Here is a 26,384-nt window from a genome sequence, read left to right on the forward strand (position 1 = left end):
CTCCCAGCCCTTCACGGGAAGAGTCAGATCACCCTCTAGTTTGCATTTTTTAACCTGAAACACAGCCCATAGTATTAAGCCCTCATTGAGGCACACAGTGGTGTACTGAGGAATCAGGAGCTCTCTGGGGCACATGATTGAAATCAGGATCAACATATTCCAGCTGGAGCCAAATCAGCAAGAAACCCTCCTCCCAGTCTGATGTGCCTGGCTGAAAACTCCAACTTCTATAAATCAAAAACTGAAAATTAGAAAGTCTAGGTGAAAATGAAACAAAATGACAATATTTAACCTTTTTAAAAAAAAAGAAAAAAAAAGTTCCACAAATGAAGCCAGGTGTATGCTACAAAGAGCCAAACTGTTGCATTAACAGAATCTTGATACAACAACTGAATGGATGTACCTTCAAGGCCAACTGGGTGATAAGTACTGACCCAGCTTGAGAGGCCCACATCCCTCAAAATGACGACAGCAAAGCCACGAACTCTAGGGCAAAAAATTGCAAAGATCTACAACTCTTGACTGAAGAGATTTCTGTCTCAAACAATTGATTCTTGTTTTAGGCTCACCAACTGAGGGAAGCACCTTCAGTGTCACATCTGGTCTAGCCCCTTCAGACCTTTGCTCCCAGAAGGTTGTCCCTCACTCTCCTGAGAAGAGCAGCCCCATTTACACAACTGCCACACAATGACCCACTTGACCCAGGACTAAATCTGGTGACTTTTCTGTACTTCCTCCATGCAGTGCATCCTCCTGTAAATATGGAGCACTGTGCACCAGGTGTGGAGTCACTGAGAAAGCCCTATGCAATTGTGTCAAGCGTTTCTTACACTCCTACGTCTTGGAAATTGGAAAGAACAAGATGTCATTTCTTTTTCCTTCTGAAGAGGAAAAGTGAATCAGCCAGGCTGGATTTAAGTCTACATGCTGGACTCCATTTTGAATAAACATGATTTGGAATGGTTATAATTTGTACCTTGTACAATTTAGCCAGTTTCCTGTTGGATGCATCAATTTTAACATCATCACAAATTCCTTCTGGCAGGTCTGGCTTTGGTCCAAGAACCTAAAAATGAAGCAATTAAGTCAGTAACCAGACACAAAACCCATAAAATAGGTACAACAGAACAGAGAGCAGTACAACACAGGAAGAGGCCATTCAGCCCACCATGTCCATGCTGACCATGATGCCAATCTAAACTAACCCCACATCTGCCTGCACATGGTCTGTATTCCTCTATTCCCTGCCTGTTCATGGGACATTTAGGCAGGCACATACACTTGACTGTTCCTATCTACTGCTACCCACCTTCCCTAGCAGTGCAATCTTACCTATCTCTCACCTATGCCTCTTAGTATTTGGTATTTCTAGCCAGGGAAAAAGAGTCCCTGACTATCCAACCCTAACACCACCTCAACGTTATACATTATCAGATCATCCCTCTGCCTCTGACGTTCAAGTGAAAACAATCTAACCTCCCCTTATAGCTAATGCACTCCAATCCAGGCAACTTCCTGTTAAAACTCTTGTGCACTCTCTCCAAAGCCTCCACATCCTTCCTATATAGTGTGGCAACCAGATTTGAATACGTGCCAAAGTTGCAGCTATATAAAACTTCAGTTAGGCCACATGACTTGCCAACTGCACATTTAATGCCCTGACCGATGAAGGCAAGCATGCCATACACCACTTCAATTCACTTGTGTTGCCATTTTCAGAGACCTCTGGACTTGCATCCCAAGATCCCTCCGTACAATGTTTCTAAAGCCGAAAAAGAACTGCAGATGCTGCAAATGAGAAACAAAATCACCAATTTGCTGGAAAAGCTCAGCAGGTCTGGCAGCATTTGGGTAGAGAAAACAGTTAGCATTTCAGTTCCAGTGACTTTTTAGAACCGACTGTACCTGGGAAAGGGTTGGAATATACACTGAACATGTTTGGGGAATAACTATGTAGAGATAGATGTGAGGGGAAAATAAAGGAGTTGGACAGACTAAGAAATGAGTATAAGGACCACCTGGGTGGAAGAACAGCTGCTAATGTTTCTAAGGGTCCTTCCATTGACTGCATCGGCCAACAGATGCTGCAAAAAGTCAATAATACACTGTTTCTCATTACCTCAAACACTTCAATTATCAGAGCAAACAGTGCCCAAGGTCTCATACAGCAAAATTTCTCCCTAAAACTCTCAATTTTACAAAAGGGATTTTATTGGTTCACCAAATGTCAAGGAATAACTAAAATGGAATTTGTAAACAGACTTATTGTTCTCAGCTAAGAATAAATGACTTTTGACAGGTCCCAACAAGGTAACTTCAAATCAGGAGGTGGAGCAGGTCAGTCAACCTTGCCAACCTGCTGTGCCATTCAACATGATCGATGCCGATCATCCAACAGAGAATCCTCCATTTCCCACTTTCTCTCCATGCTCTCGTCCCTTTAGCACTGTATCAAATTCCTTCTCGAAAACCAAAATATTCGATGTTACGGCCTTGGCAGAGAAATCCACAGGCTCACCAGTCTCTAGGTGAGGAAGTTTCTCCTCATCTGAGCCAAAAGTGAGCTCATGCATTAGATTGGGACTCCCGGTTCTTTACTCCCTAGTCATCAGAAATATCCTGCCTGTATTTACTGCATCTAGCCCTGTCAGAATTTCAGCTGTTTGAGATTCCCCTTACAACTTCAGCAAGTATCAATCCTATTTTTTTTTTAAAAAAAAGTCCAGTCATTCAATCATTCTTCACACATCAATCCTGTCATTGCAGCATTTTTAATTCACTTTCTTTAATGGAAAATGTGTGGCATCACCAACCTCCCCAGCCTCACCTCAATCAACCTATCAGGCTCCATTCCTTCCTCCAACACATGCAGCTTGGCACGGCCACTTCTCTCGTTGTCACGGATACCCTTAGCAATGTATGTGCCCTTTAACCTTTCAAATCTATTGCACTTTGAGCCACACCACTGAAAGATTTCCTGAAAAAAAAGACAAGACATGCGATATAGTGTAGAATCACAAACTGATGCAATTTCATAAACTGATGAACATAATTGCTTCATTACATCCTCTGTTCGAGGCTGGGTAAACTGACCTCCCTTTGGAGAGATTAACACCGAGTCAGGTTAGAGCCTGATCTCCTCCTTTGCACTTTGCTTGCTGCCATTTATGTTTAATTGCTAGCAAGCAGATTGCCAAGCCCTTGGTTTCTTTAGGTACAGAAAGAAATGGTATTCCTAACAGCATGTCAGGGAAGATGAAAGCTTAAAAGTTTGCCCTAAACTGGATCTCTCCCATCATGACCTGAGTTGTATTTTGAGCAGCCTCAAATGAATGTTGCTGTTGGTGCACTTGGTACATTATTCCAAACAAACAGAGGTTTCCTCCTAACTTAGATTCTAATAATCACTTCACAGCTCTTCACTCACTGCACTTGGAACCCAACGTGGAGGCTGTGGTTCCATGAGGCTTACAAACAGCTTTCACTGGGAACCTGTTCACAGTGGATTCACAAAGAATGAAAGGTTAACTTCTTGTGGTGAAGATCAGCTAGGATTTCAGATTTACTCCATGACCTCCACTGCCGGGAGGAGTTAGACACAGCCACAATACAAATCATGGACAAAAAACACAAGTGAAAACAAATGGCACTTTGGCCAAGATGTGGGAAGGTTACCGGCATGCAGGCTGATGTCGATATTGTGCTGAAAGGAGGGCTAATGAGTAAGGTTTAATGCAAACTCTAACAGTCTGATAACACACTGGCTTCAATAGGGATAAGCCATCTTGGGAACTTGGGAGCGCAGTCCTGTCAACTCGTCATCCTTGTAAGAATTGTTTAAATAGTTAGTTTTATTGAATGGTAGCAATCAAGACAATGCCTCTTCCTGTGAGGACTCATTTGAGATTGTTGTTTTACCCACAAAGCAAAATAGATGCAATGGAGACATGTTAACACCAGCTTTGGTTAGCTAGGAGATTAAAACAAAGTGTGTTAGGTAACAGATCAGCCATGACCTTATAGAATGGTGAAGGGCATCAAGTGGCTAAATAGCCTCCTCCTGGTCCTAGCTCGGAGTAGCCCGTGGGCTGTCATCCTTCCCACCCAAACAAATACAAGGCAGTGAATTATACAAGCAATGTACTAGGTCCAAATCAATCAATTTCTTGGTGGTGCATCAGGTTTAAAACAAAAACTCCTAGTGCTTTTCATTTACTCCTTTTCCTGACAGAAGGAAGAAAAACTAATTTTTGATTGTTTACCACTGAGAAAATTGATCAATCTCAAAAGCAGTGGTGGAATGATCTCACCTCCAAGCACAAACCAAATGGACTTCAAAAAAAGGTTTGGCAGATCCTACCTTGTTAGTTGTATTTGTTTACTTCAGAGAATTATACTAATCTCGCAACCAAACTCATCCCCATGTCTAAAGTATAGCACAAGAAGAAATACAACCCAGGAGACTGGTAACAGCATTGGAAAATGGACTGGGCAATGAAACAAAGCAATTTAAGAGAACAGAACAGAACAGCAAATGGCGTTGTCAAACATACAACTTGGCCCAAGAGTCAATACAGGGGAGAAAAAAATAGAAGTGGAAAAAAATATGAATTTATGAGTTTGGGACTTTTTTTTCATTGGAGCATAAGAGGTTGACTAATGACCTTACAGAGGCTTAAAATCATGAGGGGTATAGACAGGTGTAAGTTCGCTAGGTTGGGGTTTTTAAGACTGGGGACACTGAGGAGAAATGATTTAAAAGAGACACGAGGGACAGTTTTCTTTACAAACATATGGAATGAACTTCCAAAAAGTGTTGGATGCAGGTACAGTTACAACTTTAAGTGACATTTGAATAATGTACATGAAAAAGAAATGAAGGATTATGGGCCAGGAGCAGGCAGGTGGGACGAGTTTAGTTTGAGATTATGGTCGGCATAAACTGGTTGGTTGGAAGGGTCTGTTCCATACTGTATGACTGACTCTTGAGAGTTGTTCAATGATATGGAAAGGTGACCTAATTAGGGACCTTTGATATGGTTCACTGGTGAAACATCTAAATTCCTTCTAAACAAACATTTAGTCACAGCAACCACCCATCACAAAAAGGATATTTAACAAGAAATCAAAACACTTCTAATATTATATGAAGATGGGCACTAATAATTATTTCCCCTTTGCTCAAAAAGGTTGTTAATATGAAAGTTTCTTCTGTGACCAACTAGAGGAATGGGACTAGAACCTGTTGAACTTTCTTGCTGCTCCACTAGCATTACCCAACAAGGCAAGGATTCAATTCGATTCACTTGGACAAAAAGGAAAGTTGGCTTGCAGCTTCAACTCAAATATGGAGTTATAGATAATCATAACCTCTTGATTAACTGCATGGGAGATCCAGCATATTCCAAAACCAGGATGTAAACCTCTTAAAACCACAACTCAAAGCAATAAAGTTAAAGAACTCCCAACTGAGCTGTTCAGACGTTTAAAAAAAAAATCCAGGAATGGGGAGGAATGCAGTCAGGATTAAAGCTGGCATAATAGAGAAATCAGTACATTTCTCATGTCTCAGTTAGTCATGTCCACAGGCGAAAGCAGTACCATGGCAGCTTGTACACTAGTTTATTGTCTTATCCAAATACCTCCCTGCACAGCATTTGATGTGCATCCAAAACAAAAATGAGCAGATTCTTTTAAGCCAACAACCGATCATACTACTTCAACGGCTGCCAGTCACATTTCACTAAGTGGCCTGTTAGCTTAATAACTAAACATCCAATGTCTGGCTCAGTAACCACTCTATTCTGGTGGTCTACAAAACTTTAAGAATGGTGCATGACTCACTGTGCCCAGGTCAATGATGAAGCAGTCTCCTTTGTTGAAGCTGTCCCAGGACAGAGGGACCTCCAATGCTCGCACCGTTCTGCGGCCATTCAGATGGAGCAGACGTTGTACTGTTACATCATTGGGCACCACATGGGAGAAACCTGATGCCACCCCTCCAGCCTGCAGTGGAAATATTTATAGAACAAACAGGTCATCAGGTTACACAGAAGTAACATTGAAAGCATTTGAAGTTATTTTAACATAAATGACTAAAATTATTCAAAAGCACGATGGACTTGGTTCTTGGATGAAGGATTCCAGTCAGTGGGTGGTCAACTTGCGGATCTCCAACTACAGAACTAAACTGGCCCAGTGGGGTGCACTTGAATCAGAGCCCTACAGCATGGGGCAGAGGCTGTTGGGAGTGTGGGGTCTAAAGGAGAGAAAAAGGCCTATTTCTGGCAATCAGCTTAGTTTCTGTCAAACACCTAATTAATTATTTTATGCCCATTTCCAGCAACCAGCCTTTATGCCTCAAAATTGCCTTAAGAAAAGCATTGAGGGTTTTTGCCTGTACCACCTTTAAACGGCAGGAGTGCCAGACTCCCACTATCCACTGAATGAGAACAAATTTTTTTCTTCCCCATCCCTTCAAGTCTCCTTACTTCACATCTACACTCCTGCTCCTTGATCCCTCCACTAACGGGAAGCTCCATCCTGTCTAGACTATAACCTTTGCCCAGTAATCTCTCTGGGCGGGTGAGAAGGTGGAGAGAGAGTGGAGTCTCAGTGAAAAAAAAAATGTTCTTCCATCCCTGGGATCAAATGGCATGATGCTGGGACTATGGTTGGTTCCTTAGGATGGTGGCATTAGAATGATAGTTTATTGTGGCCATGGAGCAAAGCCACAAGCTGTTGCTCAAGTTCTGACACAATCAATTCCTGTTCCCATTTATTTTCCCCCCAACACTTCAACTGCCATTTTAACATTTGCCCTGCATTTAAATAAAAAAAGGATGAATCTATTGTGTCTCATCCCTTTTAGCTGTCGGCTCAGATCAACACTTGAAATTTGTCTTCCTGATCTCTCGACATCAACATCACCCCCATCCTGCAAACAAGGGACTATTATTATTCTGGTCCCAGACAGTTCAACACAGAATAGGTCTCAAATCAAAAATCCAATTGCTCAGATGTGGAACAAAGAGGCCTGTACAGCACCAATGAATAACTTCAATGTCAAGCAGCTTCTCCCCAGCTGGGAAAGCTCACCCAACACTGATGTGCTTTAGCACTTGGCACTCACAGTCGTGCTTAGTATTAGGTATTTATATCGATTCCACTGGTGCTCTCTGGCTTCTTTATTCCTTTGGGCATTTTAAAAAAAAAAAAGACTTTCTACTGCCAAAAAGGTAGACAGCATAGAAAACATTTTATAAACTATTCAGGACAAGTAATCAACAATCAGTGATTTTAGAAACATGTCTTTTGCTAAGACCTTGCATTGGTTCAAGGAATCATGTACCACAGCCAACAAGGAAAAACACAGGACTCGTTCACTGCAAACTGTTGAATCAAGCTCTTGTCTCAGATTACAGCCTTTTATTTACCTTGTATTTGATGCCAGACTTGAAGTTGCCCAGAAAAACATTGGACTCATGGCCCTGCATCTCTCTATACTGATGAGGTGTGCCTTGAAGATAATCATCTAACTGCACAGTGAAGATGGCAGCAGCTCCCTTTTCATCTTGGGAACATGAATCACCTGCGCATGAAGAGAAGCACAACTGTCAGGACTGAGAACACACCAGCTTAAAAAAAAGTGACTTTCCCTCGTACCAAGGATAACTGGGGCAATGTTACTATTTTCCCAAATAAATACACACATTCTCACATCTGGGGTTGGGGCGGGGGGGGAGAAAAGAGAGAAAACAAAGTAAACCACGTCTTCAGGACTTATTGTTCAAATATTAGAGATTTTAACTCTTAAACATGAATAGCTAACACAACAGAAAAGAATGAACAAATTGTTGTCAATGATCCACTTAAAACATTGTACTTCTTAAAAAAAAAAGTGTCATTACAGGCAGTGAGAGATTTGGGACGTGCTGCCTGAAAAACTGGTAGAAGTAGATTGTAAAGTAATTGCATATACTCCTGGAAAGCAAACAGTTTGAACAAAAAGAGAGCAGAGAGTCAAACTAGCCTGACTGTACTTCCAGAGAATCTGCAGATTGGGGGGGGGGGGCAGAAAATGGCCTCTTTTGGTACCATATAATCCTATATTACTAAACACTTCAGCATTGCAAATAGTTTGCTAGTGTTGATGATGTCAAAAACTGGAGATTGGTAATGTATTCCACACTTGCCTAAGAATTGAACACAACCACAAATAAAAGCTGAATGTAGCTAGTGTTATGACATGGGGTAAACCCTCCTGCTTAATTTAAAAGCAACAATACAAGATTTATCCCAGGCAGTAATCTGTGAAACTCCGAGAGGCCAAGAGCTATGTAAAGTTAAAATTAACAACTTTATTTCTTAAATTAACAGAATAATTAACTAACAACTATTTATACTGCCTTACTCTAACCTGTTACCTTCCCATCTATAATACTAGTCCGATAAACTCCAGATTACGATTTACAAAATAAAACTTCTCACAACCAGGCAGCTTTCATTTTCTCTATATTCCTGTCTTCTTTCCTTCTTCTTAGGGATTTCCTTTTCCCAGGTTACTGATCGATCAAAGGTACCTTTTAAGCGAGCTATTTTTCAGGCAGTCTTTTTAAATGCTGGGGCTTGGCAGTTCTCCTCTCAATTATTCAATTTTACCCAGTCTTCTATCCTCAAAGCATTGGATTGTGTCATTGGCTTCTAAGATTGTCAATATACTCAATTCAAATGGGATTGGAGCTTGGTATTTTGCAAGGTATATAATTTAAACTGATTGCCTAACTTGAATCTGTTTCGTCATTTCTAAAAAACCAGCTAATAGTTGAAAATGTGTTGCTGGAAAAGCGCAGCAGGTCAGGCAGCATCCAGGGAACAGGAGAATCGACGTTTCGGGCATAAGCCCTTCTTCAGGAATGAGGAACGTTTGTCCAGCAGGCTAAGATAAAAGGTAGGGAGGAGGGACTTGGGAGAGGGGTGTCAGAAATGTGATACGTGGAAAGAGGTCAAGGTGAGGGTGATAGGTCAGACTGGGGTGGGGGCGGAGAGGTCAGGAAGAAGATTGCAGGTTAGGAAGGCGGTGCTGAATTCGATGGATTTGACTGAGACAAGGTGGGGGGAGGGGAAATGAGGAAACTGGTGAAATTAGAGTTCATCCCTTGTGGTTGGAGGCTTCCTAGGCGGAAGATGAGGCGCTCTTCCTCCAACCGTCACGTTGTTGTGGTCTGGCGATGGAGGAGTCTAAAGACCTGCATATCCTTGGTGGAGTGGGAGGGGGAGTTGAAGTGTTGAGCCACAGTGTGGTTGGGTTGGTTGGTCCAGAGGTGTTCTCTGAAACGCTCCGCAAGTAGCCGGCCTGGTCTCCCCAATATAGAGGAGGCCACATCGGGTGCAGAGGATGCAATCGATGATGTGTGTGGAGGTGCAGGTGAATCTATGGCGGATATGGAAGTTTCCTTTGGGGCCTTGGAGGGAGGTGAGGGGGGAGGTGTGGGCGCAAGTCTTGCACCTCCTGCGGTTGCAGGGGAAGGTGCCGGGAGTGGAGGTTGGGTTGGTGGGGGGTGTGGATCTGACGAGGGAGTCATGGAGGGAGTGGTCTTTACGGAATGCCGATAGGGGAGGGGAGGGAAGGGAAATATATCCTTGGTGGTGGGGTCCGTTTGGAGGTGGCGGAAATGACGGTGGATGATGCGCTGTACATGGAGATTGGTGGGGTGGTAGGTGAGGACCAGTGGGGTTCTGTCCTGGTGGCGGTTGGAGGGGCAGGGCTCAAGGGTGGAGGAGCGGGAAGTGGAAGAGATGCGGTGGAGGGCATCGTCGACCACGTCGGGGGGGAAATTGCGGTCCTTGAAGGAGGCGGCCATCTGGGTTGTACGTTTTTGGAACTGGTCCTCCTGGGAGCAGATGCGGCGGAGTCGAAGGAATTGGGAGAATGGGATGGCGTTTTTACAGGGGACAGGGTGGGAGGAGGTGTAGTCCAGGTAGCTGTGGGAGTCGGTCGGTTTGTAGTAGATGTCCGTGTTGATTCGGTCGCCTGAGATAGAAATAGAAAGGTCGAGGAAGGGGAGGGAGGAATCCGAGACTGTCCAGGTGAATTTGAGGTCAGGGTGGAAGGTGTTGGTGAAGTGGATGAACTGTTCAACCTCCTCGTGGGAGCACGAGGCGGCGCCGATACAGTCATCGATGTAGCGGAGGAAAAGGTGGGGGGTGGGGCCTAGAGTTGTTTGACCAAATGTTACATTATATTTCTTTTCAGAACACTTAGCTCTGTCAGGTAGTTCTGTTGCTTTTAACTCAAGGTATAGTACACCCACATCTTCATAACACTAGGAAAATTGCATAGCCTATAAGAAGGCAAGATAGATACATTACTACCAAATAGGGAGGCAAGAATAAAAAAAGATAGGAATGTTAAGAATGCATCAAGTTAAGATCTTAGGAATGAAAATAGCATGGTTAAATCAAATTAAAATACACATGCGTTTAAAAGAGGTGGAGATGGAATAGGCCAGAGGCATTGGCTTAAAATCAGATTTCTCACCACAGAATTGTTGCAGATCCCAAATTACACAATAAAAAGCAGCTGCTGGAGTGAGGTATAGATGGAGAGGGGCAGATATTCTTAAGGAGGATCACCTGACTTAAAAAGAGTTCTCTCCACACTCTCCACTGCTACCATCAGGCCTGTGGAGTTTCTCTAGCAATGTGTTGTAGAAGCTTCATTTAGTGGATCACACTGTATTCTACATTTTGCAATGTCAGACCAATGTTTTTACATGCAATTGTTGCACCCATCACCAGAACATTAGACATGAAAATCCCTATGAACCAGCAGGAACTCATTTGCAAATTACATCTTTTTAAGGTAACAATTTTACATCCACATCAAAAGAACACTGTTCCCACTTCAAGTAATCCCCAGAGATACATATACACTGTAGTGGGTGAGAAACAGTAACTGACATTTAAAAAAAAAGTAATGATGCTATGGAGGTGCCAGTGTTGGACTGGGGTGGACAAGGTCACAAGATACACAATGCCAGGTTTAGTCCAACAGATTTATTTGAAATCACGAGCTTTCAGAGTGCTCTGTCAGGTGAAGTGACGAGCTTCGTCAGGTGAAGGGGTGGCGATCCCAAAGCTTGTGACTTTAATTAAACCTGTTGGACTGTAATGGAGTGCCCTGTGACTTCTGACCTTTAAGAATAGAGGACAGGGAGGGGGAATACAATGATGAACAAAGCCAGAAATAAATTGAAGGGCTGTCATTCAAGGCATTCTGCTGAGTGTGAGCTGCAAAAGGGAAACACTAGGTTTCATACACCCAGCCCTCAGGACTCAAGAGCCCAAGATACTAAACCCTGATGTACTTGATTGTTCAGGTCTCAATTCAAGTACAGCTCCAATTTGCCTCAAACTACCTGGGAAATGACAATTGAGGAGGGTTTGATTGTCCAAAGTGTGTAGGAGCATGGGGAAACACAGCAACAGAGGAAAGTTGCCAGCAGTCAGGCAACAGGACAGTTTGGCATTGATATCTATGGCTTTACACCCATCGATGCAACAATCTAGGAATCCCATTTAAAAAGCACCAAAACCCAGGCAGAAAAGCTTAAAGATTCCATTAGGAATACACTGAGGATTTGATGATATGTGGAAGGTGGTGCGGGACTCCTGCACTTTCAAAGGCCCGTTCGAGAGAAATCAGGGTAAAAATGTTCAGCACAAGTGCATAATCAGCACAAACTTTACACACAAAGATCAAGTAACAGGAGAACATCAAATCTTGTATCATTGTACAGATGAAAAAGGCTGAATGTTAACACCAAATCAGCATTTGGGGAAAAAGGGAACTATTTCAGGTGGGACCTTGCTACAAGATTCTGAAGAGGAAGATGGGCTGAGACCAAAAAAGTTGACTGGTCTTCTGAACATTTCAGAATATTGCTCTTATTCAATAGGCAATGCCCTTTAGAGGGCAAATGTCAGGAAGTTACATTTTGCTCTCAAACAGAATACACCATAAATTTGGCCCCTTCTGTGGTCTCCGGGGAGTCTGGAACCATGCAACATCCATCGAGTAAAGCAAGCTTCTGAAATCTGTACGCACAGGAAACTATTAACATGTTGATATTTAATGCATTACACAAGTAAAAAAGAGGATTTGAATTTCATGCAACACGTGAACCTGGTGGTGAGGACATAGTCCATTTCAGTTGCTAGTAACTTTGCCCACAAAGTGTCAGAATTTATAAAACTCTGCCACTGACTGAATTGGCTAGTCTTAACGTACATCCCACAGAGTTATCTGTCATGAAGAATTCAACACAGACTTTCCAGTCGCTGCATTCGGCACCACCGAATGACATTGCTGAAACTTGAAGTGTTGACTGTAATAAATAAAGCAACAGAACATGCACACAAAAAAATTACTCACCCAGCCAGAAATGCAGATCATACTGCAAGGCCCCAGATCGCTGTTTAATGGTGCGCATTACAAGATAGGCATCTCCAGTGAAGAAGTCTCCATACAGGTTTTTGGGCACAGCCACTAGATCCAAATTCTCCACTCTCCAGATCTGCAGGCCAGGCTCTTTGCCAGCCTTTTCAAACTCAGGATGGTAAACCATTGTGGGACGCTAAAAAACAAAATAGAATGGCTTCAGCCAACATTAAAACAGATCCATCCCCCCCAAAAAAAGGATTGCCTTTTAAAAAACCAACAGTTTAAGTAAAACAAAATCAGAATACTGTGCTCAAATTTCTTATTCCAGGCTCCCTCTTAATATCAGGGCAGACTCTGGTCAAGAAAAGACTCTATACCAGGTAATTTTTAAAAGATACCAGTTCTCAAAGTGGGCGCCGCTTTGTCACATGCTGTGTCTAACCATTCTTGAGAAGGCAGTGTGAGAAACCTTTGCCTTGAACCAATGTAATCTCATGAATGATGACAGACAAAAAGGCACATGGAGATATCTGCAAAACACATTTCACAACCGAGTTTCGTTTTCTTCAAGACCAGATTAACTCAATATAAAACAACTTAATGTTCAGCACTACTGGTCCGAGAAAAAATGTTTTATTTTAAAACAGAGAGATCTGGACAAGAATCCATGCTGTCATTTGTTCCCAGCATCTGAACATGTGAAAAATTTAGTTATCACGGACTAAAATTTGAGACCTTTAAGCAGACAAGGGGAGCACTAAGAGGTTAAAATACAATGTCTTTAAATGTTTGTGCCAGGATGCTCAGGGGGCGAGTATGCCCTGCTGTACGAGAGTTTCAGACTAGCACACAGACGCTCGGGCCAAAGTCTTGGGAAAACATTCCAGCCACCCCTGTATATGACAAGTCTCTGGCTCAAGGGATGCCTTTTCCACTGCTCTCCAACTGCAAGGGTTGAAGACTGAAGCATGGACTGAAATAGTGCACACTTCCATACAAAGACAAGTTAACTTTCTAGATACATCCCTTTGTAATAGCACAGTTCAACATATAGACTCAAGGGAAAGGTGGCAAATTAAGCCTTTGTCCACCCAATCACTCATCTGTTTTAAAAATATTGTACTCTACTAGCTTCCATTAAATGGCTATACATATTTTGATTATGCAATGATTAACAACATATTGCTGCAAAGTCAGAACCTTTTCATTTTACTTTGGTAATAATTTTTGATTCGGAACGGTGACCCGCAAGCTGAAGGCAACTTTTGGATTGTGGGCAGTAAGTGGTTTAAAATAAAAGGAACAAATGAGCTGGTGACTGATGAGCCTGGCCTGAAGGTTAACTGCAAATTAGTTCATTAGACATATTCTACAGACACTTGGACACCAGCATGACTGTTAACTCTGTTTTCTCTCCACAAACGCAGCCAAATTTGCAGAGTTTCGCCAGCAAATTATTTTTTTGCTTTGGATCGCCCGCATCCAGTTTTTTCAAAAAATGTTGAATGATAGCTAGGACCTTGTGGTCAGATGGTCAGTCTGACAGGGAGAGGCCAGAGTTGGAACTGGGTTTTGCACGGATTTTTCTGAGGAAGTTGGCTGTTGACACTACAGCAAGAAGATTTAAAAGCTCCCTGTCTAACCTCCCATTATTCACTAATAGAAATGGGGAATAGCAACTAAGTCATGAACAGCATGAACTGCAAAGGTGGCCCTGATCAAAGTCTTCTAAAGCAAACCAACCAAGAAACAATCTATGTCAGAAAACCACTCCAGTAAGCTGGACCGTAGTTTATTTTTAAAACTTATTCATTAAGATGGCATGGTGGCTCAGTGGTTAGCACTACTGCCTCATAAGGGACAGGGACCTGGGTTCCATTCCAGCGTCAGGCAACTGCCTTTGTGCAGTCTGCACATTCTCCCCATGTCTGGATTGTGGGAGGAAACCCACACAAAGATGTGCAGGTCAGGTGAATTGGTCATGATAAATTGCCTATCGTGTTAGGTGCCTTAGACAGTGGTAAATATAGGGTAGGGGAAATGAGTCAGGGTGGGTTACTCTTTGGATGGTAGGTGTGGACTTGGGCTGAAGGGCAGGTGTGGACTTGGGCCAAAGGGCCTGTTTCCATACTGTATGGAAACAAAATCTAATTAACTGTTTGTCTTGAGAGACTAGTATTTATTACGTTTAAAATCAAAGATGAAATTCCTTTATCTTTGCTGAAGTTACTATATTGCGAGTACATTGTCAAGTACTTTAAGCTACAACCCAGTGGTAAAGATTTGATATTTGTAAAGTTTGATTACTCAAAAAGTTCAGTCAAAAACCATTGGAATCAACTGATGGTTTTAAAGGTTTTAAATTTTACCATGTTCCAAATAAAGGGAAAAAGACAGATTTGGTTCAGTGTCTGTCTGGCTCCCTGTCATTACATTTAAACTGACTTCAGTATTATGGGTTGGAGGAGAAGCATGTCCAAGCAGTACAGATGAAAAAACAACCATCCAATGCCATATTCCATTGTTTTTACATTTATTTTAGTCCCAAATAATTAGTGGAGTACTTCCTTTTAAATTAAAACGTCCACAGGATCTATGCCAGGGCTACCATTTATTGGAAATCCCAAGTTGCCCAGAGGATTGTTAAAAACCTACCACATTGCAGTGGGTACAGAGCAGATTAGAATGTTAGATTCTCTTCACTAAATAAAAGGAGCTTAAGTGACAACCAGTGATTATTCCAGATTTTTCATCCAAATTTCACTATCTGCCATGACAACAATCAAACCCACATTCCCAGAGTACTACCGTGAGGTTCTGGATTGTGAGGCCTGTGATATTTTCACTTTGCCACCACCTCCCTTTCACAGCCATACGACAGTCTCAAAGCACTTTACAGCCAATGGAACACAAAGGGTAGCTCCTGTCACAGTACAGGAAATCTGGCAACCAATTCATACACAGGAAGCTTCCACAAACAGAAATATGATACAGCTGGTAATTTATTTGTGGTTATTTGGTCCATATCTAAACCTCAACAGAATAACCTCTTCAAAAAAAAAAAAGCAGCACTGTGGGATCTTTTACAGGAAGAAAGCTGGGAGATGGGGGTTGCTGTTTAATAATGCAATACTTGACTGATTTTTAACAACTTAAAATTGCTATATAAAACCTGTAATATTGGTTCTGAAGGAGGTTAATGTTGCATTAAACCATTCAACCGATGTTAGTCAGTCAATAGAGCAACATGGTGGCAAGTGAATAGCCCTTCACAGCAGCAGAGACATGCGTTCCATTCCTGCCTTGGGTTACTGTGTGCAAACTCCACACATTCTTCACATGTCTGCTCTGGTTTCCTCCCACAGTCCAAATATACGTAAGGTGAATTGACCATGGTAATTGCAGGGATAGAATAGGGGCTGGTTTGAGAGGGATGCTTGGACGGTCAGTGTAGACTTGATGGGTTGAACAACCTCTTTCTGCAGTCAGGATTTTACAAATTTAGTCTAGAGGGTGCAGACAAGGAGCTCTGCTCTAGTTTTGAAGATGCATCTGCACCAGCTCAACACAATACCCAGTAGTTACTCCTGAACAGTGTAGCTTACTTATTGCTACTATGCAATAACATGTCTTTGTTACCCAAGAACAGTGTCTCAATTGTGACTGCTCAAATGGTGATGTGTCTTCTACATTAACCTCATAGACCCAAGATGAAACAATGGCAAAAACACCCTCTCACAACTCCGTATGCTGCATTAAGTAAGAGGTGGCAAATATTTCAAGGTACCAGGAATGGTCACCTGGGAAAATACCACACAGTCCTTGGAGTGAAGCTTGAACCCATTGCCAAGTGTTTCAGAGCGGAGAGGATAAGTGATTGAAACTGTAGCTGGCACATCAATACAAGGGGTTTCCATCCTCCAACTGGCAGAGAACCGGACAGATATTTATTTATACAGCAAGGAGAAAGTCGAATATTTTTGAAAACGTTGGGCTCTTCAATACAACAGTGAAGGTGCAATTGAACACTATTCAGACAAATGAAAAATTCCAGACAAGGTCAAGCAGTACAAATAGTGACATGAAGCCCAATTCTCTCACTGTGTGTATGGAGAGCAATCCCAAATGAAGCTCTATTCACTACATTTGGAATTAAATTCTGTTTCTTTTTAACAAAAAGATAGATTGTTGGGTTTAAAAGCAGCTAAAGCTGATCACAATCCTATTTTAAGCAGCTTCTGATCCTCTGGCATTGCTAAATCATTCCAGCTAAATGTGACCAAAGGCTTGGACAGGAGCTGCCTGCCTCCTGTCAGCTCTGGACAAAAGAGGGAAATATCAATGGTCATGATGCTAAAACGAGTACTAATGCTTTGTCACCAGAATGCCTGCCCAATCATCTACAAATCTACACAGCTAGCTTAACATTCTTGTTAGCCAAACCAACCGAGGGTCCGAGTCCAAGTCAGCATTTGTTTGACCTCCAGAGGGAAAGCAGAATTCCAGACTAGGTTGGCAGACCCTCTCTTTTTAGATAGAGGTTCACTGGAAGGAAGTCTACATTTAGGCTGCAAGGAGGAACATTACAGAGCCCATTTCACTAGAAATTAGCCGAACAGTGACAGTTAAATAGTTGCAAACCAAATTGATATTTCATCTCAAGTTATATGTTTAGGACAAATACAAATCTGTCTTGTCTGGTTTCCTTACCAGTGTGCATGTTTTTTGCCTTCTGAAGCTGATGTTAATAAACCAATGTAAACCTTAAAATGTTCCAAACTCAAGCACCTGGATGACACATCTTAGCCGACTTCAAAAAGAGGAAAATGTTCTTGTCTTGGTTGGGGGTGGGGAAGAAACTAATTCATTTTACTCCCCCTTTTGAACGGGGTTTTAAAAATGGATAAATATTTAAATGGATAAGGGTAAAGAGATTGTTAATTTGTGTATCAGAATCAAGTGACTTTTTGCAGTCACCCAAGGCATCACTTCTACAACAATCTCAATACATCAAATACAAATTGACCAGTTCCACGCAAGGATAAGGTGGTCAATTTGGGCAAGACTTTGCAATTGAAAGAAATCTAGTCACTTGTGCATTGTTGATCAAGAACTGAATTTAGACAAAATAAAGGGTTTTGGTTGGGCTTCAATATGGGAAATCCCTGGGTGATAATATATTACAAGAAAGTGAGGACTGCAGATGCTGGAGATCAGAGCTGAAAATGTGTTGCTGGAAAAGTGCAGCAGGTCAGGCAGCAAAGGAGCAGGAGAATCAACGTTTCGGGCATGAGCCCTTCTTCAAGAATGAGGAGAGTGTGCCAAGCAGGCTAAGATAAAAGGTAGGGAGGAGGGACTTGGGGGGGGGGGGGGGGGGGGGGGGGGGGGGTGTTGGAAATGCAATAGGTGGAAGGAGGTTAAGGTGAGGGTGATAGGCCAGAGTGGGGGTGGGGGCAGAGAGGTCAGGAAGATTGCAGGTTAGGAAGGTGGTGCTGAGTTCGAGGGTTGGGACTGAGACAAGGTGGGGGGAGGGGAAATGAGGAAACTGGAGAAATCTAATATATTAGACAGACAATCTATAGGAGTCAGAAATTACAAATACTACCTAAACCTGCCCTCAGTCATTAGTCCTCATTTTCAGATGAGAAAGAGCCAACCAATTTAAAACAATTGCATGGACATTCTGCTTAGACGCTTGAAGAACATGAATCATTGACAACGTGGGCAGAAATTGCCAAGGAGAAAAACAGTCAATTGAATTTTTGGAATAGTTACACAAGGAGACCTCCGGTTTCTACACGCCACATTCCTTTAAGATTGCTGGTTGCTTCCAATCTGATTTCTAGTCAGTTTGCAACACAGACAGTACAGAGACAGAGTAGGTGGATGCATCTCATTTTAAGAATGAGTTGAGAATGGTGTATGCAATGTTGGAGCTTGGTCTTCCTACTCCTTTCCTACCCACAGGGCAGAGATTGGTCAGAGTTAGGGCACTAATGAACTGCTCAACTCTAACAGCTCCGGCTTTCCAAAGGGCAGAACTTCAATATCAAACCTTGAACAACAGTTTAAAATGTTCCATATCAGCATCATAAAATGCAGAAGGGAGGAATTAAAGAGATAAATAATTGGCTACAATAATGGATTGCACCAGTTAAGCAAAAGGATTCCTTCTCAAGTGGACTCTGTGGGGGAAGAGGAAGTGTGTTTAGGACAAGTTATCCCACTCAATATTCAGCTGTTGGGCAATAGGAGCGGAGAGAAAATGGTTAATTATTTACAACATCTCCCTCATACTTTGGTGGTGGCAGAATGGAGAGGCTGCATTATTTGGCTCGGAATTCAACCCACAGGGAAACAGAGAGTGTTTAGTTGTCACTTAAGCATTTGACTACTCCACCTGCCCCCTGAAAGTAGTTTTGCCATCACTGACAATCCATAATTACCACGGATTCTGGCTCAATAAAAAAAGGCATCAGCAGCCTTCAGTATTGCAAGTTTATTACAGGAAGGATGGAGGCCACCTAACAGAATGGCATTGATGACAAACAAATTATGTCCAAATCTGAGAGGGTGGGGCAAAAGGGAGAAGTACAACATTTGTTCCACTCCAAGAAATACTTAACTGCAAAGTCATCAGGTCAATAATTTTCTAAAAAGATTGTTTCCAAATTATTTCCACCCATCCAGGATTCCTCATGAGCACATGCATACTCAGGTCAAAAATAAAATCTAAATCGAGGTTGATATTTGCTAAACAAAGTTACTTATGGTGCAGGATTGTACTAAAATTCTCTGGCTTAACTTGAAAATATTGACTGCACATTGGTTGATGAACCCACCTCATCCAACTTCACGGTAAGCTTGCTGCTACGTGACTGACCTGCCACTAGAGTTTCTTTTAAATACAGATCAGAATTTTGAGCATATGGTCTAAAGGATCATTTTCTGCAGGCTGTTTGACTGAAGCAAGCTGCTTTACTTTCACCGTTGACACAAGACAGATTGCAGTAAATCCCATTTAAACCATTCCAGCTGTTTCCCCTTCGACACACGGCTTCCAACTTCGACCCACTCCACACACATTTGGGGCAAATCATAACCAATTTACCCCTCATGGCTCCAGCCCCACATCTAATATTCCTCCACTCCTCCTAACTCTCAAGTCCCTTGTTCAAATGGTGAAAGGACTTGGAAAAGAAATAACATAACAGTTTCAAATCAAAGTCCCAATTCTCATCCTGTCCCTCTTCGGTTTTGGATTCCTGAAGGATCCTCTCAGCATTTACTCAAACCTGTTCCTCAGATTAGATTAGAGTCCCTACTGTGTGGAAACAAGCCCTACGGCCCAACAAGTCTTCACTGACCCTCCGAAAAGTAACCCACCCAGACTCATTTCCCTCTGACTAATGCACCTAACACTATAGGCAATTTAGCACAGCCATTTCCCCTGACCAGTACATCTTTGGACTGTGGGAGGAAACCAGAGCGCCCGGAAAAAATCCACACAGACACAGGGAGAATGTGCAAACTCCACACGGACAGACAGTTGCCGGAGGCTGGAATCGAACCTTGGTGCTGTGGTCTCTGGTGCTGTGAGGCAGCAGTGCTAACCACTGAGTCACTGTGTGATTAAGTGGAACATGAATTGTTGACTCATTACTGTCATGCATCAATTGCATAAAATCTCAGTCGTGACTGTTACACAGCCCCTCCTAAAACTTCCACCACACAGGAACCCCTTTCCTTTTGTACTGTTTCAACAAGGTTCTCACACATTGGATTCTTCAGAACTAAGATGAGCAAAGGCTGACCATTCAAAAAAAAAGCAAAAATTTCATTCCCAGGAATCAACCCAGTTAGCCTTCTCTGACCTACCTGCAATGCAAATAAATGTCCCACTTCAAGTGGGGGGGGGGGGGGGGGGAAATCAAGTTTTACACTTCCATCTAGTACAGACAGCAATTCCCTACTTTTATATCCTATCCCATTGAAACAGGGAATATTTAATTTGCATTCCTAACTATTCACTGCAGGCTAATTTGGTGACTTGTTTAAGAGGACACCCAGATCCTTGTAAACTAACTTATTCTAGCTCTTAAATTTTGTTTTTCTAATGGTTTGCAATTCTCCTATGCTCAGGATATTTTTTGTTCACACAACACTTGGTGATATTTCACTGCAAGTTCATTATACATGTTGGTTCAGGTATGGCTTTAAGCAGCATTGATAAATGCATTGTAATAGAGAATGCACCCAATCAGTACTCTGCACTCTCACAATACAAAGTGTTGGTTTTCCCTCTTAGAATCAGAATCCCAACAGTGTGGAAACAGGCCCTTTGGCCCAACAACTCCACACCGATCCTCCTAAGAGTAACCCACCCAGACCCATTCCCTGACTAGTACACCTAACCTACACATCCCTGAACACGATGGACAGTTTAGCATGGCCAATTCACCTAATCTGCACATTATTGGACTGTGGGAGGAAACCAGAGCACCCAGAGGAAATCCACACAGACACTGGGAGAATGTGCAAACTCCACGCAGTCGCCAGAGGCTGGAATCGAACCCAGGTCCCCGGTGCTGTGAGGCAACACTAACTACTGAGCCATCATGCTGTTCCCATTTAGAGTCAGAGATCTACAGCACAGAAACAGACCCTTCGGTCCAACTCATCCATGCCGACCAGATATCCCAACCCAATCTCATCCCACCAGCCAGCACCTGGCCCATATCCCTCCAAACCCTTCCTATTCATCTACCCATTCAGATGCCTTTTAAAATGTTGCAATTGTACTAGCCTTCACCACTTCCTCTGGCACTACCCCACCCTTTGAGTGAAAAGGCCCCTTGAGTCCATTTTATATCTTTCCCCTCTCACCCTAAACTTATGCCTTCTAGTTCTGGACCCTTAACACTATGGCAGTCTTAGTCGATGTATGGAAAGTTAAAATCCCCTACCATAACCACCCTAATATTCTTACAGGTAAGTGAAATTTGTTTGTTTCTCAATTTCCCCTGACTATTCGGGGACCTATAATATAGTCCCAATAAAAGGTGACCATCCCTTTCTTATTTCTCAGTTCCACCCAAATAACTTCCTTGGATGCATTTCCAGGAATATCCTCCCTCAGTAATGCTATCCCTTAACAAAAATGCCACTCCCCCTCCTATCTGGTCTCCCTTTCCTGTCCTTCCTGTAGCATTTGTATCCTGGAACATTAAGTTGCCAGTCCTGCCCATCCCTGAACCACCTTTTAGTAATTGCTATGACATCCCAGTCCCATGTTCCTAACCATGCCCGGAGTGCATCTGATTTGTTATTTTGTTTAAACATATCCGGATTTGTGAAAGACAACAAAAAAAACCTTTTCAGCAACATTCAGATAATGTTGCAAGAAATACTTGTCTCAATTCAGTATCTGGGTCACAATCTAAAACCTTGGAGTTACTTTACAGGTCGGACAGAAGTGTGGGAGGGCCATAGCAAAGCTGGTACTTCAGAGTAAAGTCCCACCTTCAGACTGGACATTCACAGAAGATGCATTTGTAACAGCCAGAATGGTCAGAAAGTCAGTTTGTAAATTTAGAAAACAACCACCATCTAACAGGTCATGGGATTTAAAGTCTTGTAAAGCTATATTATAACTGCTGGAGGCAGACTGGTTCTCCTTCTGAACCAATGCAGATGAACTGAAACAGTTCATTTTGTGAAACATTACATTGTCTTATGTCTTCACTTGTAAGTGCTTTTATCATTAGGGCTGAAAATGTGTTGCTGGAAAAGCGCAGGTCAGGCAGCATCCAGGGAACAGGAGAATCGACGTTTCGGGCATGAGCCCTTCTTCAGGAATCGAGGGAGGAAGAGAGCTTCTTCAAGGAAGGCATCCTTGTAAGAGGATTCGCAGTAGGTTAAAATCTTTGAGGAGAAAGTGAGGTCTGCAGATGCTGGAGACATCATTCCTGAAGAAGGGCTTATGCCCGAAACGTCGATTCTCCTGTTCTCTGGATGCTGCCTGACCTGCTGCGCTTTTCCAGCAACACATTTTCAGCTCTAATCTCCAGCATCTGCAGACCTCACTTTCTCCTTTTATCATTAGGATCGAAAAAGACTCCCTCATCCCCTACCCCCAACTTCCAGTCAGGAATACAACAAGGCAAATTGTACTTGGGTTTCATCTGAAATTATTTTCCTTCAAAAATAGATCTAGTCTATGGTTTCAAAAGAGGAAAAATGTGTTGCTGGAAAAGTGCAGCAGGTCAGGCAGCATCCGAGGAGCAGGAGAATCGACATTTCGGGCATAAGCCCTTCTTCCGGAAATGGTTTCAAAAGGAAAATGAATTCAAGTTTGGTTTACAAGCGAAGTGAATTCAAACAGGAAATCATCCAATATCATTGGGTAATCATGTTAACATTCAAGTCTAAAGGAAAATTAAAATCTGTGGGTGAACGAAATGGGTGGGCCCACCTCCAACACTGCCATTAAGTTTTGATAACTACCAGCATTGGGTGAAGCAAGGACATCTAGAATGTCCATCCTAAGTATTCTCAGAGCCAGCCTCTTCCTTCCTATCAATTTTCCCTTTAAGGAAATCTTCATTCTCTTACCCCCATCAAGTCTCCCTTAAAACTCAGACTTGATTTGAGATGTAAACCAAAAGCAGCTCTGCTTGTAAAAAAAACCAATCACAGCTCATGCATTTTGACAGCCCTAACTTTGAAAATGGATTAGGGGAAAAAGATTTATACATTTGCAAGAAATCCACCAAGTTAGCTGTTAGTTTGCCAGGTGCAGAGAACGAAAAACTATTGCACACATCTTCAGCAGGGAGTGAGCTATCACCTTCCAACAGCAGCAGAGACAGCAGTGTAGCAAGGCACAGCTACTCCCAGAGCAACTCCAAACACATTCTTTACATCCCAGCTTCCTATTTGCATGTGTCCATGTGGAAAGTAAAAATACTGACCAGATAGAGATTTCGGCCGTTCACTAGGTGTAAAAGATGATGGCGACAATTTCAACCGAGAGTCATTTAGATTAAATTAGGGAAATGTGCTATTCAGCAGCAGAGAATCTCAAACTGCAGCACACTGCAAAGCCCTTCTCATTTGCTAAATGCAATTAAAAGGAAGAATTAGGTTTGCAAAACACAATGTGAAATAGGCTTTACTGCAGGAAGGTCAAGCATCAACTGTGTCCACAGGGTTAAAGATGTATCATTCTGTTGCAAACTAACCCAAAAAAGTAAAGCTGGCCAAGATGGATTTCTCTGCACAGATTAATTAGCAACTCAAATTCAAACTCAGTCATTACCAAACGCCACTTGCTACACAATTTAAAACTGGATGCACTTTGATTTACATTTGAAAGTTGTGATCTCAGCTTCTGGTCAGGAGAAAAGTATTGGTTATAGCCACACACCTTTGCAAGTCAACAGCATGCATAAGAGCTTTTGTTAAATCAGTCCAAAACTTTGCATTTATGGAAAAAGGTATTTTAAATATTAGTCCCATTATAAAAATGCTTGAAAAGTACCACAGCAAATTGTTCAGTGTCTACAACTGTTAGGCTGGGAATAAGCAGCTGGAGATACAAGCAGAGGCTGGGACTTGTCTCACTTGAGCAGAGGAAGAGGAGAGGTGATCTCAGATTTATAAAGTCATGAGGGGTTATACATCAAGACTAAAAGGGCATATTTTTAAAGACAGTAAGACAAGACAAAACAGACATTGGCCTAATTTCTGCTCCTTTAATCCTATTGTGGGATATAAATGAATTAATGTTATTTCTGCAAGTATAAATTCTGATACAGAACAGGAATGAGAAAATACATATTCAGCAAAAAGAAAGGATATGTTAGCATGAGACGTGAATACAGAACAATGGTGGATATATGGGCAAACAGGAAAGCATCTGTTTCCCCCTACACGGAGACACAGGAACAAACCCTAATCAAAGAGGTCAAAGTGGCCTCTGGATGGAAATAGATGCTGATAGAAGAAAAGATATGCCTAATCAATAATCTACAATAGACTGACGTCAAACACCCTTATGGGAGTCAGAGATAAGAGTTTGTCATGGACAAGACAGGATAAACAGAAGTTGTGGGATAAGTCTTAAGGAAATGAGTGACATAAGCGAAGCAGGGAACAGACAATGGAATAAGGAAAACATATGGGAAAAAACAGTATAAATTGCAAGGGTTTTTTGGGATATACTGTGCATTTGGTCATTGCCTTACCTGGCAATTAGACAAAGCACCCACCTGCAGGTGTACAAATAAAACGACGCTGTTCAGAAATTTGGTCTCGGACTGAAATTATTAAAGTGAGTGAGCTTTTGTTTCTCACACGATCAAGCCCACTCTGCTATTCGATTATGACTGAATTTTCTCAACCCCATTCTCCCTATAACCTTTGATCCCCTTTATGATCAAGAGCCTCTCTGTCTAAGATGTACACAATGATGTGGCCTCCACAGTCTGTGGCAGTGAATTCCATAGATTCACCACTGTGGCTGAAGAGGTTTCTCTTTAATCACTGCTCTAAAAAAAAGTCTTTGTTTAAGGCTGTGCCCTTGGGTCCTATTCTCCCCTGCCAATGGAGGCATCTTCCTACCATGTATTCTGTATGTTTTAATTAGATTTCCCCTCATCATTAACTCCATTGAGTACAAACCCAGAGTCCTCAAACACTCATTTATTAAGCTGTTTATTCCTAAGACCACTCAAGAACCTCCTCTTAACATGCTTCAGAGCCAGTACATTCTTCCTGATATGTCAGGCCCAAAACTGTGCACAATACTCCAAATATGGTCTAACCAGAGCCTGGCAAAGCCTCAGAAGTACATCCCTTTTGTATTCAAGTCCTCTCAAAACATTACTGCATTTGCCTTCTTAACCACTGACTCAACCTGCAAGTTTACTTTGAGAGAATCCTGGAGTGAAACTCCAAGGTTTCAGGCTCCTGAATTTTCTCCCCATTTAGAAAATAGTCCATGCCTCTACTCTTCCTACCAATGTGAATGACCCCACATTTTCCCATGTTGTACTCCATCTGCCACTTCATTGCCTACTCTCCTAATCTGTCCAAATCCTTCTGCAGCCTCCCTGCCTCCCCAATGCCATCTGTCCCTCTACCTTTATATCATCTGCAAACTTAGCCAGTAACACCTCTAGTTCCTTTAGCTAAATTGTTAATGTATATAGTGAAAAGTTGTGGTCCCAACACAGCCTTGTGGGACAACACTGGTCATCAGCTGCCATCCTGAGATGGACCCTTTTATCCCCACTCTCTGCTTGCTGCCAGCCAAGCTTCTATCCATGCTAGCACTTGCCTCTGACACCATGGGCCCTTCTCTTACTCAGTAGCCTCCTGTGTAGCACCTGGTGCAAGTCCAGGTAAGTAACATCCATTCGTTCTCTTTGGTCTAACCTGCTCATTACTTCCTCAAAAGTATTCTAGCAGATTTGTCAGGCATGTCCTTCCCTGGATGAGGCTATGCTGACTCTGCCCTATTTTACCATACACTTCCAAGTATGGAGAAATGTCATCCTTTACAATGGATTCCAGGAGCTTACCCACAACCGAGGTTAGGCTAATCTGTCTGTAACCTTCCGTCTTCTGCCTTAGACCCTTTTTAAACAAGTGTGTCATGTTAGCGATTTCTCAATCCTCGGACACTCCCCGATTCTAGTGATTCCTGAAAGATTACCACTAATTGAGGACAAAGTAAAAAGAAACATGTCTAGCACTAGAAAAAAAACTCCAACATCAAGAAGTCGAAATGACATTCACACAGGTATTCAGAAAAGAAAGAATGCAGCAATTGAGCTTAAAGATGACTGCTTGGAGAGAGATGAGCCTGATAAAAATCTATCATAAAACAAGCTGGTGTCAGATGTTAAAAAAAGTGCTAAATGGCTTGTGAGCA

The 26,384-nt window shown here is 42.3% G+C and overlaps 1 protein-coding gene across 2 annotated transcripts in view; it reads right to left on the reverse strand.

Moving 5' to 3' along the window:
* Positions 1–26,384, reverse strand: part of LOC122564892 (gelsolin) — a 75,914-nt gene that overhangs the window by 35,026 nt on the left and 14,504 nt on the right. For both annotated transcript variants that reach the window (XM_043720304.2, XM_087998381.1), the window contains 5 exons: positions 12,437–12,638; positions 7,437–7,591; positions 5,845–6,006; positions 2,828–2,977; positions 977–1,066 (listed from right to left, as the gene is read on the reverse strand). In XM_043720304.2, coding sequence (XP_043576239.2) covers positions 977–1,066; positions 2,828–2,977; positions 5,845–6,006; positions 7,437–7,591; positions 12,437–12,629 — 750 coding nt within the window. In that variant the 5' untranslated portion in view covers positions 12,630–12,638. Of the gene's footprint in view, positions 1–976; positions 1,067–2,827; positions 2,978–5,844; positions 6,007–7,436; positions 7,592–12,436; positions 12,639–26,384 lie in introns of those variants that run through there.

Source organism: Chiloscyllium plagiosum, unplaced genomic scaffold (assembly GCF_037043375.1).
Source record: "Chiloscyllium plagiosum isolate Xiang-an unplaced genomic scaffold, Cpla_swu_hap1 HiC_scaffold_21, whole genome shotgun sequence".
Classification (NCBI taxonomy): domain Eukaryota; kingdom Metazoa; phylum Chordata; class Chondrichthyes; order Orectolobiformes; family Hemiscylliidae; genus Chiloscyllium; species Chiloscyllium plagiosum.